Genomic DNA, 13,919 nt, shown 5'->3' on the forward strand with positions numbered 1-13,919 from the left:
GCCCCAGGCAGCGACTTTTAGAGTCTTGCCGTGCATCCCAATGATCACGAAACCACTTTATACATATAAGGTCCCAGCAACCACCAGGAACTCCTAACGCCCTGGCAGTGATGCACTAGTCCTGGTTCTCCAATTTACCACTTGTTATTGAACACCTTGCCGTCGATGTAGTTGACCATCTCCTTGACCGGGGTAAGATGATCCTTACCCGCACCGAACGAGATGCCCTTACGCATGACTTTCCTGTAGTTCTCTCCCGGCGACACCTTCCCAAGTACATACTCTCTCCTTGTCTCGACCCGCGTGGGCACAGGAATGCTCCTTCCAACGACCGCCTCCATCGCCTGCCACGCAAATGTGATCGACTCCTTCGCGCCCGCCGGAATACCAGCCTCATCCAACATCATAATCTTGGCCTTCGGATAGTGCTTCTGGATATACTCAGTGATGTTCGGGTTGTACGCGCCGCCGCCGCACATGAAGATCTCCTCGATCTCCATGCCCTTGGGCGCATACCGACGGTAGTGGTCCACGATAGCCTGCGCAGTGACGCGCGTAACAGTCGCAACAACATCGTCAGGCGACATGCCGAGCCCCTCGGCCTTCTTAATCAGATCGAACGCAAGCGTGTCGCGGAACACCTCGCGCCCCGTCGTCTTAGGCGGATCGAGCTTGAAGTACTTGTGCTGCAGGAACTCATTCACAAGCTCCTGGTTCACGGTCCCACGCTTGCCCATCTCGCCGTCCTTGTCGTATTCACGCTCGCCGTTGGTATAGTGCCGCACCACGGCGTCGATGAAGACGTTGCCTGGGCCTGTGTCGAAGTCGTACGTCTCGTCCACGCCGCCGGCGTTGTCGGGCGGGATGAAACACACGTTTGCGATGCCGCCGATGTTCTGGCATGCTCGGAGCTTAGTCGGATGGTGCAATAGGAGCGCGTCGAAGAATGCGATCAGTGGCGCGCCTTGGCGTCCCGCGGCCTGATCCGAGACCCTGAATTCGGTAACGGAGGTAATACCCGTCCGGGAGGCAAGGAAGGAGCCTTCGGCCATGGTGAGCGCGCTCTTCGTCTGGCCTGGCTCCGGCATCGAGAGCAGCCAAATGGTCTGGCCGTGCGAGCCGATGACATCGATGCTCGATTTATCGACATTGTGCTCTTTGCAGAATTCATGGACCGCGTCAGCGAAGGTCTCGCCGAGGAGGACGTTGATTTCTGAGAGGCCGGAAGCGGAGGCGCGGTCGTGGAGGATGACGTCCATGACGCGCTTCTTGATGGTCTGCTCGAGAGGGATTTCGCCGTATTTTAGAAGCTCGAAGTGCATTGGCGCGTCCGGGTGCTCTTGGTAGAAGTGGCATAGTGTACAGTCAATCCCGTCCTGCATAACAGATTGTCAACTGAGGAACTTCTCTGACTTGCTGAAGCGCGTAAAGAGTGGACAGGTGAGCAAAAGAGCGAAACTCGAGTAAGTCACAAATACAAAAAACATGCGGTGAGCTACAAGAATTCCACATAATCATCAAAGTCATTGAACGTTTCAAAAATCCAACCTCCCATCTTAGAGCACAGCCTGAGGTGGCCGTGTATAACGCAACGGCGAAAGCGTTGCTGAGTAAAGTGGCTTCACTCACCATTGACGTCCCGCTGTTCAAGCCCAGGACTGTAAGGTCCAGAGGCTGACCTTCAGAAGCTCCGTTGACTCTTGATATGCCGTTTGGTATGCCATTTGGCATGTCATTGGCCGTACCGTTTGAGGCACCGTTTACCTGCACGAAGCCGTTCATTGTGTTTGGCAGACTGCGTTTGACAGAGATGTCCTACTGCTGTTGTGTCTGCGACTTGTACGCTTTGATATCCCGTCAAGAGGTGTGGATGTGATGTTTATGTGATGTGTTTGTGACGATAGTGGGGAGAAAGAAGGTAGTCAATTGGAGATATTGCGAAGATATGGGAGCTTGATGGACCACCACAGGGAAAACCATTGCGTTGATATATCACGGATTACAGCTTGCTGCCGTCAATCGGCTGGAACAGCATTGGCCGTTCAGCATGCCACGAGCACCCCATATCCGATGACCATGGGGAGACGGACCGGAGCCGCGATTCGGTTGAAGCCCTGCCGCGGCTGTAGAGATGATGACATCTGCAATCAATAGACGTGCAAGAAGCGCACCACGGCCGATCGCCTGAACGGCAACGAGTCGTGGGTTAATGGTTGGACAAATCAGAGACGCCGGTGCTCCGAAAGATGTCCGATTTCGCGTACTAGACTCTCATTGATAAACGGCAGAACGGCTCACTTAGTGGATCTTTTGTTTCGGAAAAAAGCCCAGCCAGATCTCCGCCTCTCCACGCTATCCCCGTCCCTCCACAACCAGTCGCCCAGACCTGCTCCGTAGAGTTGAGATTCTGTGGAGAGAACGTGGGAATAAGCACATGGCATACTAGGCTTACTAGGCAACAAGCCTGTTCGTCAATCTCCCGCCCTCAGAGGCTTCGGCGCGTTTACGTGAGCTGTGCTGCTCTCGCCGGTAGCCTCGGAAAGGGGACTCAGGACACGCGATACATAAATGACGATGGAGCGCACTTGCCATGGATACTCCAGACTCGACAACTCACATTTCCTCCTCTACCCTACTTGAGAACACATCCAATCCTTTGCCATGGGTTACACCACACTGTGGAAGAGCTTCTCTCCCACCCAGCTCAACCTCGCTATCCAAACCTTCTCGCTGATCAGTATCTTCTTCGAGGGTTATGATCAGGGTGTTATGGGAGGCGTTAACGCGTCTCCACGCTACGTGACTGAAGTGGGAATCGGCCTGGACGACGGAACTGTGACGGATACTCTGCATCAGGGTGGCATTGTCTCAATCTACTATCTTGGCTGTATTGTGGGCTGCTTCATTGGAGGCTGGCTCGCTGATCGCATTGGACGTATCAATGGGTATGTATACACCAAGTTGGTCTAGTAGTAACAATGCTGACTTGACGCAGTCTGTTCATCGGTGCTATCTTCGCTCTCATCGGTGGTGCCTTACAGGCAGCGACCCAGTCCAGCGACTTCATCCTCGTTGCTCGTGTGATCACTGGGCTCGGTACTGGCGCCTTGACCGGCATCACCCCGGTGCTCATCTCAGAAACCTCAACCGCCGGTCATCGTGGTGGCTATCTAGGTTATGTTTTCATTGCAAACTGTAAGTGGCCCAAGAAGCATGTAGGAGGGATATACCTAACATGCTACAGACCTGGGCATCTCTGTCGCATACTGGCTCTCATTCGGTCTAGCCTTCATCAACAACGGCTACTCTGACATCAGATGGCGCTTCCTGCTGGCCTTCCAATGCTTCCCCGCTCTTCTGCTGCTCGCTGGTATTAAGATGCTTCCCGATAGCCCCCGGTTCCTCGCCTCTGTCGGGCGTTACGACGACGCTCGTGAGGTGCTCGAGCGCGTCCGTGGCCGGTGGGACGCTGATGTCGAGACCGAGTTCATGGAGATCGTCACCGTCGCAAAGGAAGCTCAGCCTCAATCACCCATGCAGTTCGCGATGATCCTCATCGGCCGTGGCGGCAAGCCCGGCTCACACCTCGGACGCCGCGCCTGGCTCTGCTTGTGGCTCCAAATCATGGCCTCATGGACTGGTATCACCGCCGTCACAGCCTACTCGCCTGTTCTCCTCTCCGCTGCCGGCTACAGCACTCTCACTCAGAACGGCCTGGCAGGTGGCCTGAACACCATCGGTATAATCGGCACGATCATCAGCGCTCAGATCGTTGACCGTCTCGGCCGCCGTACTTGCCTCATGGGTGGCGCTTTCGGGCTTTTCGCCGTCAACCTCATCGCCGCTTCCGTCTACGAAGCCTCGCGCGCCAACCCGGCGAAAGCGAGCAGCTATGCCCCTGCTGCAGTCTGCATGTTGTTCCTCTTCAATCTTTGCTACGCTGCAACCTGGGGCACTGTTGCATTCTTGATCCCGACTGAGATCTGGTCCTCGGACATGCGCGCCCTGGGTAACGGTTTCGGTATCACTGGTTGGGCTATCGGTGTTGGCTGGACTGTGCTCGTCAACCCCATCATGTTCGAGACGCTCGAGAACAGGACATACTTCTTGTTCGCCGGCTTGAACCTCTTGTGGATCCCGATTGTGTATCTCTGTAAGCTTTACCCGCCGACATTCTTCCAATATAGCGGTGCTAACAAATATCCAGTCTATCCGGAGACTGCTGGCAGGTCGTTGGAGTCCATCGATGTCCTCTTCTCCACCGGCAGCCCCTTCAACTGGCAGATGGAGAAGGTATACCGCGAGCGCGGGGATGTCCTAGCAGTGAGGGGTCTGTCGGTCAGCTCGGCCAAGCTTCCCGAGAAGACCTCATCTGAGCAGCTAGATGTATAGAGTAGATGTGTGATAGAAGGGTAATGCATAGCGTGTATATAGGACCGGTAATTGCAGTGTTTGAAATCAACTCAGTCAACTCAGCGTTTCTTCGATTTCATGGAGGTTTTTTTCATACTTGAAACTTTTGATGCCTGTATACAGCTACGCCATCTTGGGAACAATTGCTCTACCAGGATCTTGTGCGAGAGATACTGGGCAAATGGTTCGGCAGCGCTTGAGTTATAGTTATGATTGCTTGAACGTCCCCTGGAACTCACCTGCGAGATTCCATATCCGTCGACTTTCAAGCATGCACGGAATTCAGCTGCGAATCCCCAATGCGATCTGATGTTGGCTTCTCGGACTGCTGACTGCGGCGTGATGCAATGACTAATCCTTAGCCTGCAGGTTACCTAGACAACAGGTACGGGCCATTCATAAAGTTCGTTGCGGCAATAAAATTGTGTACTACGCAAACGCACTTTACAGATATAAAACGGCTCAAGTGATCAATGCACCAAACGGATGTCCGGCTGAACATCGTATGCTTTCAATCGTATGCAATCGGTTTTGTTAGCTGCATGAGTCCAACTCAATCGCGAATCCGGACCAGTGTTCTCAATCGCCCAACTGAAATCGTTGAAACGACGCCCGTTTACCCTCGCCCGATTATCGTCCGTTTATCGTCGTGATGCTTTGAACGAGCCGCTAGGCTATCTGAGGCTGCGGAACCCTAGTTGTAAGGCTCTTAATATAGTGGAGCTCCGTCCGAGAGCGGAGGTCTTAAACAAGGACGTGGTGGTTAGTTAATAGAGAACTATGCGCGTGGTAACTAGTTGAGAGAGTTCTACGGAGTCGAATACTGCTCTCTCACATAATGTCAGCTGCTAAATACCCTGATTAAAGCTCTATCACGCCCGCCCTCATTGAATTACTCACCGTATCGCGATAGTGGAGGAACCGGAGGAAGGTTAGTAGGAGCGGTAGGAGTATACAAGGGTGGTGGTAAGGTTTAGGGGGTAGTTTAGGGGCTAGAAATTGATATGAATAGATAGACACATTTAGGTATCAAGAAAATAAGGTATAATACCTACTAAGACTCGTGATGTATTCCTATAAACAGCTAGACAACTACTATAAACAGTTAGTAGGTCACCTAATCGTCTAGATCGTTGAAATGGCGTGTCGGGCGAGTTGGATGTTGGACCCTCGTTTGTCTAGCGGTCGGGCGATTGAGAACACTGCAAGTAACTTTCCGAACCACTTTTGAGCTTGAAGGTGAAGGAGTTCCTGTAGATGTTGTCAGTACAGTTACAGAGGCTGTTGAAAGCTGGCGGCATGAAGACCGTAGGCCGCTTTATTCCCAGTGGCTCCAGCTAGCGCACCTTCCGAAGAAGTACCAATATAAGGACTTGATCACGATGTAGCGACAGAGGGCCTTCTGGCGCACTATCACTGGAGACCTTAGCTTCACGACTATGGCTACCTCTCCGAGCAGACTGGATAGAGCCACTCACATGGACGTGAAAGCATACGAAAGCTGGGTAGATTGGTTCACACCACGGCTGTGCCTGATGTAGATGTCGAACGATTGGAAATGCTTGCCACTTACCGTCGCTCCTTCTTCACTACGGAACAGGATCACATGGGCTTGTGTTATCCGACAGCCCAGGCCGGAGACGAAGTCTGGGTCTTATACGACAGCAGGGTGCCTTTCATCCTCCGACCTCGCAAAGAAGAACTCCACAACTCCGGCTCCCGATACTACACCTTCATTGGAGACTGCTACCTCGATGGATTCATGGACGGAGAAGCCGTTGATAACCCTCGGTACGAAGAGCGGACTGTCATTTTGCGGTGAGCGCGATGCTCCGATCAGGTAAGACGCGTTCGACACTGTGGTGTTTGAAACCAGATATGCTGCGAAACGTCAATAAAAGGCAGGGACGTACATGAGTTGCAAACTCACGCAGTTGGCACGAGCTATGCTTGACGAACCGTGACAGAGAATTAAGTTGAGATTGGAGCAACGCCAAATACAGGATATGGAGCAGTGTGTTCTTCGTGATCGGACAAATGAAGTCCCCAGAGATCCTGACACACCCCGGTAGATACCGACAGAACCTCGTGTGGGCCATGACTCCTAACTCCCCCATGCCTGCGACCACACAACATGTCATTTCTCGCGCCAATACCCTTTGGAAAGAGATCCCATAACCCCAAACGCCCTCTTTCTCTCCTCTCAGCTTGTAGCTGCGTCACCGCCGCCCTCTTCTTTTTTCGGCGGCGGATACAGCTTATACCAAGCCCACTTGCCATATGCATACGTCTCAATCGTCCCGATAATTGTGATTGCGGTATAGATAACAATCTTGACTGTGCGGCTGGCGCCTAGGCCTTCCATGCTGAATGCTGGATACGTTGGCGTTTCGTCTGCGGCGGGCTTACGGAGAGAGTCTTTCTGGAGCGGGTTGTAAGGAGTGGTTGAAAAGCTGGCGGTTTGCGGTGCGGTTGCCGAGCGCAGGGCTGGTGATGGCGCGGAGATGCGATGGGGGTTGAGGTAGCGCCATACCGCCGGACGGAGCAGCGGAGTACGTTGTGAGAGCATTGCGACTCAGAGAGGGATATAAAGGTCGTTCTTCAAGGTAAGACAGCGTCTCTAGATGCAGCCCTGAGACTCTTCTAAATGGGTTTTTGGCCCCCCGGCAATATAAATGACTCAGAATTTCCGTACCCTTGAATCCTCAAGGATCTTATTTCTTGCAAGGAGTTTCCGGTACACTTTACCATCTGAAATCGGAAAGCAGAGCCTTTTGGGCCATGCCGCCGTGATGTCACCTCACGGTGCAGGTTGGGGGCTGGAAAAGGCTCATACGTCCGTAACACGGGGTCACCATGCCACGTGCCTCAGACGGGCCGGCCCGCAGCTCCACCATTCAAACGGGGAATCTTGAAGCCTTTGATGATTGTTTACTATGCCACGAGCAGATCTACATATCGCTTCAACCCTTCGGCGTCTTCGAGTATCGGACACCTATGGTAGGGGTCACTGCACGCACCGTAGACGGTATTGACGCAGTCGGCGTTGCCAATTTCCTCACACCTAAGGCTTCACTCGAAGTACAAATCTTTTCGGATCCCGTAACCATTCATGGTATTCCTACATTCTCCTCAGCCGGCACTCTTACGTGACGGACCCCGGGAAGCTCCTCTGACCCCACCCTGCCAGGACTCCTTCACGACAGAGATCCCCTCTATCTGCAGCCAGGACCGGCGCAAGAACTGCCGGCGAGCTGCCCATGACATCACACAGATGCCAGATCCCCTTTTCCTCACCCGCCACATAGAGCGTCCATGACCGCTGTACAACTAGCCAGGCCCGAAATCCCTACAGCATCCCGCGTCGCAAACTTAGCTCAAGCCGGCTCCGACCAGTCCACCTGCTCCGTCACTGGCGGCCCTCCGCCTTTCACATAACTGATCTTGAGCCTGAGTCTCAGCCTCGCGGGCGGTGGCTACAAAACCATACGTCAGCATCACCATTCTCACACTCGCCCAACCCCGGCTCCAGAGCTACAAATCCACACACAGACACAGAAGCTCGGAAAGAACTCACCCCACTAACCCCCATAACCCTCATCCCCTGGCTCGCCTCCCCTCCCCCCTCAATCTCACTGCTACTGATAGCCGCCAACTGCAACTTCTGGCTCTTCGGCACCGCCGCCTGCAGATTAACACCGCTCAGACGCTCGAAATCGGTCGTGTTTTTGAATTTCGCCAGGACTTGGACTACATTTGCGCTCCGCTGCAGCTGGAAGGTGAGGTGGAGGCCGTTCTTGTTGTAGGCTATGTGGGCTGGCACGCCTGCTGCCGCTGCCGGTGCTGATGATTGAGGTGGGGAAGCCATGCCCCCAAGGCCGCCGAGGACGTCGGAGGTTGCGGGAGCGGAGCGTTGTTGGGGCGGCGGTGCTGGCGATGCGGTGGGGCCGTTGCCAAAGAGGTCCATGATAGAATCCACGTTCGATCGCTGGGATTGACTGGGCGGTGGCGATGTGGTTTGCGGTGGCGGTGACGAGACAGCTGCCCCATCGCCGAGGATATCAGCGAGAAGATCAGCGTTGTTCTGGGAGCCGTTGATCGTGGCGCTGGTGTCTGCAGCCGGCAGCTCAGAGCCGCCCATAAGGTCGAGCAGCGTGTCCTGTTCCGTGATCTGGCTCGGTTTTTTCTTGGTCGCGAGTTTAGCTTTGGCCTGCTGCTGCTTCTTGGTTGCTTCACCCAGGACGCGGGATTCCTCGCGGATCTCAGGGGGTGGCATTTTTTCGAGGACGCCGCGGCGGATGTCGTCGTAGGAGAAGAGGTTGCCGTACTCGACGGCGCGCTGCTGGATCTCGACGTTGAGGTTTGCTTGGTAGCTGCGGAGGAGCTGGCGAAGGCGGTCAGTTTGGGTGGAGTCGGAGAGGCGCGTGGTAAGCTTCATGGCGGCGGTGATGATGTATTCTGTCACGACTTGGTTGGCGTAGCTGCTGTTTAGGATGTTGGAGAAGAGATCTACGATATCGCTCTCTTTGACTTCTTTGACGAGCTCTTCCTCTTCATATTGCCCGCCGCGGAGTAAGGCGTCGCCGTACTCGCCGATACTCCAGGCACCGGCTAGCGTGAGACCTTCTTGAGTGATGTCTTCTTTGAGGCCAGCGTAGAGTTTCTGTACAGCGTATGTCTGGAGATCAGGGCTCGTTGCTATTAATCGGACGAAGGAAGATAGTATTTGTTCCTTGACGTAGTTGCCAGCCTGACAATGCAAAGTCAGCATGCTGGCTAAGACATAGCGCCCGCGTGTGCCTCTCAAAACCAACTTACAAGCTTCAGCACTCGGAGCATAGTGTCAACATGCCACCGCTTGTTGGGCGCGTATCTATCCGCCGCAATGCCGATCTGAGACGTCATGATAGGCTTAAACTCGTTGTCTGCCACTTCGAGGAATGACAGCAGTTCCCGGATCAATACCCGCACGTTGCTTTCGTTGACCAAAGTGAAGCTCAAGTCTAGGGCTCTCCTGCGTATGCTGATGTCTGGATCTCGCAGGCAGTCCAAGATAGTATTTCGGTGTCGTTGCACCGCGTTCGGCTCGATGGCGACGACCTTGATGAGGGTATTGAGCGCGACGTATCGGATATTGTTGTCGCGGTTCGCAAGGAACTTTCCAAGGATGTTGACACCAAGTACCCGTAAGCCGGAGTCAGCCTCGATGTCTAGAATCGTGAGTACCGCCTCATAGAGGATAGAATTGCCAACGTTCTTCGAAGAGTCCGTATTCGTAGCTACTTGCGCGAGGATGTCATTAATCTGCTCGCTGGTTCGCGCATCCCCGCGTCCAAGTACCCGCAGGAGACTGAGAATCTTGACCTGGAGGAAAGGATCCGTAATTCCAGACACGTCATGCTCCGGCGCGTAACCCGAAGTCGCCAGACTCTTCAGTATCTTGACCAGCGACCCTGTCAGGGGCCGGAACATGTCCACAATGCCATTCTCGCCACCCTCTGCCTCGTCCGCCTCACACATGCTCGTTACGAGCGTCAGGCCGCACATCAGCACGCCGTGGTTGCGGTCCGACAGAAGGAGCTTCGCCTTTTCGAGGAAGTGCTCTTGCAGGTCCGGCACTTTCCTGCATATTCTCATGGCGCACAGCGCGGCTTTGCGGCGAATGTAGGCGTTGGGGCTGGATATTATATTCTCGATATCCGGGAACAGATCCCGCGACATCTCGACCGAGGCGATGTTTCCGAGCGTGCATAGGGCGAGGCCGACGACGTATTGGTTCGAGTGCTTGAGGTCACTGTGATCAGAGAAATCAGTGTAATCCACGTCCGTCACATTCCAGCGTGACTAACTTGCTGAGCGAGTTCGTAACCAGCGTCAAGACCTCCTGATTCTCATCCAGCAACAGCATAGTCCCCAGATACCCCAGCCTCTTATCCGCGAACCTAGGCGACGCCAGCAGCTTGAGACACTCTATCTGCCCAAAGTGAGTCCGTTCCCCGAGGGTAAAGAGGTACAGGAGTTTGGCGACATTGTTGCGGCGCACGTTCGAGTCGCCGCTCTCCTCCCTGAAGCTGGATCGTATGGCGGCGCTCTCCTTCTGCACCACCGCTCGCTCGTCTGCAATCGTCTTCGCTGCTCGGACATTGCGGATGAACTGCTTTACTGTTGGAGGCCTGAAGTCAGTACCTATGCATGTGGGCCGGATGCGGAAAGACGTGTGTGCGGGCTTACAAGAGCTCATTGCGGCGGTCCCTCGGACCCCAGCCGCGCGAGGAGAGAGGTTTCAAAGGGTGCCTCGTGTGGTCTGCGAGTCTGTACTTGCTATTGTCGTCGGTGGTGATGGTGGCTGTTTAGATATGTCTAGCTGCCAGGCCGCAAGCATGGCCCGGGGGTCTGCCAGCAGATGCAGATCGCCAAGGTAAATGATAAGATAAGATAAGATGAAATCGGATCGGTTCTTTCATCAATGCCAAGAACCGGAGATCGAGTTTGGGCGTCCTAATCTTCGCAGTCCTGGAAGCCGTGTTCAATAGAATACATAAGACTACCTGCTTACTCAACGCTGAACTTTTCAGCGTGGTACTCAGCCAACTGTGCCTCCTCAACGCCTCAAGTGTCTCCCTCTCTAGGATCACAGAACTTCTTACACAAGCATCAAAGATCCCCAATCTGAGCCGTGACGCTCCCACTCATGACATTGAATTCCATCCTGCTGTTCTTCTTCCCCTTTCTTGCAACCACATGATTCCTCACATAACCCTTGTCCTCCCGCACAACCTCCAAGTCCCTCCCATGCATCCTGAGGCTCCCGCTCACCGTCCTCCCCTCCACCGTCCCCTCCCACTCCTGCGGATACACCAGCTTCATCGAGCCGCTCTTCGACTTATGCAGGCTCTCCATGCTGCCCATCACCGTGCCAGGGTCCTTGTACGGCGCGAGCACCGTGACGGTCGTCTGGCCGGACATGGTATCCGTGCGCAGCGCCGACCTATTCCCCGCGCTATACGGCAGGATCGTCGCGGAAATGGAACCGGACAGCGCGCTCAAGCTCGTGTGTTGACCGTGTATGAACGTGCCGGAGATGGAGCCCATGTCCGAGTGCACCGCAACCTCGTACACGCGGTCTGGGATAGCGCCACGGGTCGGGAAGTCGATTCGTATGCTGCCTGCGGTGGCGTACGCTTCGAACACCGCCGGTTTCGGGTAGTTGGGGTCCGCGGCTTGCGGGTCGACGGTGATGCTGATGGAGCCGCTGGTTGTGCGGATGGAGAGGTAGTCCCGCAGGGCGTAGGCGCCGGACACACTGCCGGAGCCGACGTTGATGATTGTGCGGCGCGATTCGGTGTCTGAAACCTCTTGAGTTAGTAAGGTAGACGCTTGGGAGAGATCCGGAGTTTAGAGGTGGGACGAATGTGGTTCTCGGGCGGCCAGAGGCGACTGAGGATGTGTCGAGGGAGAAATTCGAAATAAGTGGTGTTAGGCATGGCGGGCGAATGGCTAGACAAATGCGTGGACTAGTAGAGAATCCTGCATGTGGCATGTAGCAACGTATTCGGATGATGAACCCGGATGCTGAGATCAAAAGGAGAAAGGCGGTGACAGATCACGGCCCCAACTTCGATTTTCGATCTGCCAGTGCAGGTCCCATTGTGATCTATCCAGTTCTGCCGTTGTAGAGAGTGCTCGATTTGGTACACGGCCTGATACTGGAATGCGGATAGGTCCTCAGACTCAAACATATCTTCCGTTGAACAGTCATAGGCTCCGTACTCACTTTTGGAAGAACCCGGTTCAGATTCAATCGGCCTCTCCGGTACACCAGGGGCGCGGTGAGCCTTCACAGGTACTTAGCAAAAAATCTAGATCCTTTTGATCGGGCTACTCACCTCATCCCGGTGGTCAGGGAACAGCAGACCAACAAGCAGCAGTGTACCCACAATGCCAACAAACAGCCGGACAAACAGCAGGATTTGCCTCTTGGATGTCCCACCTGAGGCGGCACACGGTCTCCGGCAGCATGGTCTCCGGACTGTCGGTGTTGGAAGGCCAGACTCACCAAGATCATCAGCACCGCCTGCATTCTCCCGCTTGGACGCGCGAGCAGAATCGAAGAGGCCAAAAGTTGGTGCGGTTGGCTTCTCTACTGCTGGCACAGGGGCACTCGCTACAGCGGTGTAGGCCGGAGGAGCGTCCCTCTCCAGCAACGGCGTGGTCTCGCCAGAACGCGCTGTCGAGGTTGGCGTGTATATTACTTGGGACCGGCTCGGCGACGAATCACTGGAGCCTGCATATCTAACAGCTGCGTCTCCCTCCAATTCGGCGATACTGGAAGCAGGAGTCGCTACGTAGAGGTCCCGAGGATGTTGGCGACGGTTGAAGTAACCATCCGTAGGGCTGTCGGTGATAGAGCCGCGGCCTGACACGTCTTGATCTCGTCTGGAAGCCATAAGGAGGAGATGCGCAATAGAGGGCTTCAAGAAGTAGACTGAGTTACGGAAGAAACAGACTCGTGGTCCAAGCGGTTTCCGGTGGGCTAAAGAAGGGAGTGAAAGCTGTGAAGTGAGGAGCACTACCTAAATCTTATCACCTCACTTGGGTTCGTCATCAGCCACACCAGGCAGACGCGGCTCTTGTGCTTTAAAGGCGCGTTCGCAGAGTCGGAGATACGGCCATCTGCGCATGATTGGGTGGTTGGATGATTGGGTGAGTTAACTGCATCAAAGTCCCTGCATGCCACCCCGCGGACGAGGCTTGAGGTCAAGTTGTCCTTGCCTGGGAAAAACTCCCCAGGCAAACGCTCTAGGTTGAACCGGATGCGAAGTTGTCCAGCCTCAAGCTACCCAAGGCAGGTATCAAGCTCCATGCCAGAAGTAGGAATCAGTCTGAATCCTCCGGCGGCGATGTTCTGAGCGGGAGCACCGACATCACCATATCATTCCAGATCTGGTTAGCCCAAGGAACTCTCTGTGAACGGCTGCAGGGCACACTTGAGCCTCGAGCAACTTCGGCACTTCATGATCGATCAGAGCTTCAGCGGGATTCATCTCAGCGCCTTCATATGACAGAACTCTCTAGTGACTAGGCAAGTATCAGTCTTGTAGAGCCAGGGCACAAGCAAGCCCAGCCCAGAATCTCTCCCGTGCCCCGTTTCCGCTCACCCGCGAGCCAAAGGTAGGTAGGGCGTTCTACATAACCTCATCTCTCCTCTTGTTCCCTACCTTCTGTACTCTCCCAGTCGTAAGATCTCAAGATGACCACCCGCCAAGACCCTAACATCAAAAACATCCTCATCGTCGGCGCAAGTTCCCCACCCCCACCCAACCCCCACCACCACATCCCCACTAACACCATCCCAGAACCAACACCTCTCCTCCACCATCCTCTCCGCCCTCCACCGCAGCCCTCATTACACCCTAACCCTCCTAACCTCCCCCCGCCAAACCCCCTACCTCCCCCCCTCCGTCCCCGCCTCCGCCCTAACCCACCACACGACCGACTTCAGCTTC

At 54.7% G+C, this 13,919-nt stretch overlaps 5 protein-coding genes across 5 annotated transcripts; 1 reads left to right on the forward strand and 4 right to left on the reverse strand.

The window, feature by feature from the left end:
- Positions 1-134: 134 nt before the first annotated feature.
- W97_08568 (anhydro-N-acetylmuramic acid kinase) lies at positions 135-1,782 on the reverse strand (the record flags this gene model as incomplete). The annotated part of the gene is made up of 2 exons (XM_007786435.1): positions 135-1,376; positions 1,630-1,782. The coding sequence occupies 2 exons, from the start codon at positions 1,780-1,782 to the stop codon at positions 135-137; spliced, it is 1,395 nt and encodes a 464-aa protein (XP_007784625.1).
- An 879-nt stretch (positions 1,783-2,661) lies between these two features.
- On the forward strand, positions 2,662-4,392 carry W97_08569 (uncharacterized protein; the record flags this gene model as incomplete). Its single annotated transcript, XM_007786436.1, has 4 exons — positions 2,662-2,945; positions 2,996-3,195; positions 3,245-4,153; positions 4,208-4,392. The coding sequence occupies 4 exons, from the start codon at positions 2,662-2,664 to the stop codon at positions 4,390-4,392; spliced, it is 1,578 nt and encodes a 525-aa protein (XP_007784626.1).
- A 2,224-nt stretch (positions 4,393-6,616) lies between these two features.
- Positions 6,617-6,982, reverse strand: W97_08570 (uncharacterized protein; the record flags this gene model as incomplete). The annotated part of the gene is made up of 1 exon (XM_007786437.1): positions 6,617-6,982. One exon carries the CDS (start codon positions 6,980-6,982, stop codon positions 6,617-6,619), a length of 366 nt encoding a protein of 121 aa, XP_007784627.1.
- Positions 6,983-7,790: 808 nt separating this feature from the next.
- Positions 7,791-10,654, reverse strand: W97_08571 (uncharacterized protein; the record flags this gene model as incomplete). Its single annotated transcript, XM_007786438.1, has 5 exons — positions 7,791-7,889; positions 7,991-9,163; positions 9,232-10,207; positions 10,263-10,575; positions 10,645-10,654. The coding sequence occupies 5 exons, from the start codon at positions 10,652-10,654 to the stop codon at positions 7,791-7,793; spliced, it is 2,571 nt and encodes an 856-aa protein (XP_007784628.1).
- Positions 10,655-11,067: 413 nt separating this feature from the next.
- Positions 11,068-12,860, reverse strand: W97_08572 (uncharacterized protein; the record flags this gene model as incomplete). The annotated part of the gene is made up of 3 exons (XM_007786439.1): positions 11,068-11,759; positions 12,188-12,248; positions 12,300-12,860. 3 exons carry the CDS (start codon positions 12,858-12,860, stop codon positions 11,068-11,070), a joined length of 1,314 nt encoding a protein of 437 aa, XP_007784629.1.
- Between the last annotated feature and the right edge of the window lie 1,059 nt (positions 12,861-13,919).

This window comes from Coniosporium apollinis (assembly GCF_000281105.1).
Source record: "Coniosporium apollinis CBS 100218 chromosome Unknown supercont1.58, whole genome shotgun sequence".
Lineage (NCBI taxonomy): Eukaryota > Fungi > Ascomycota > Dothideomycetes > Coniosporium > Coniosporium apollinis.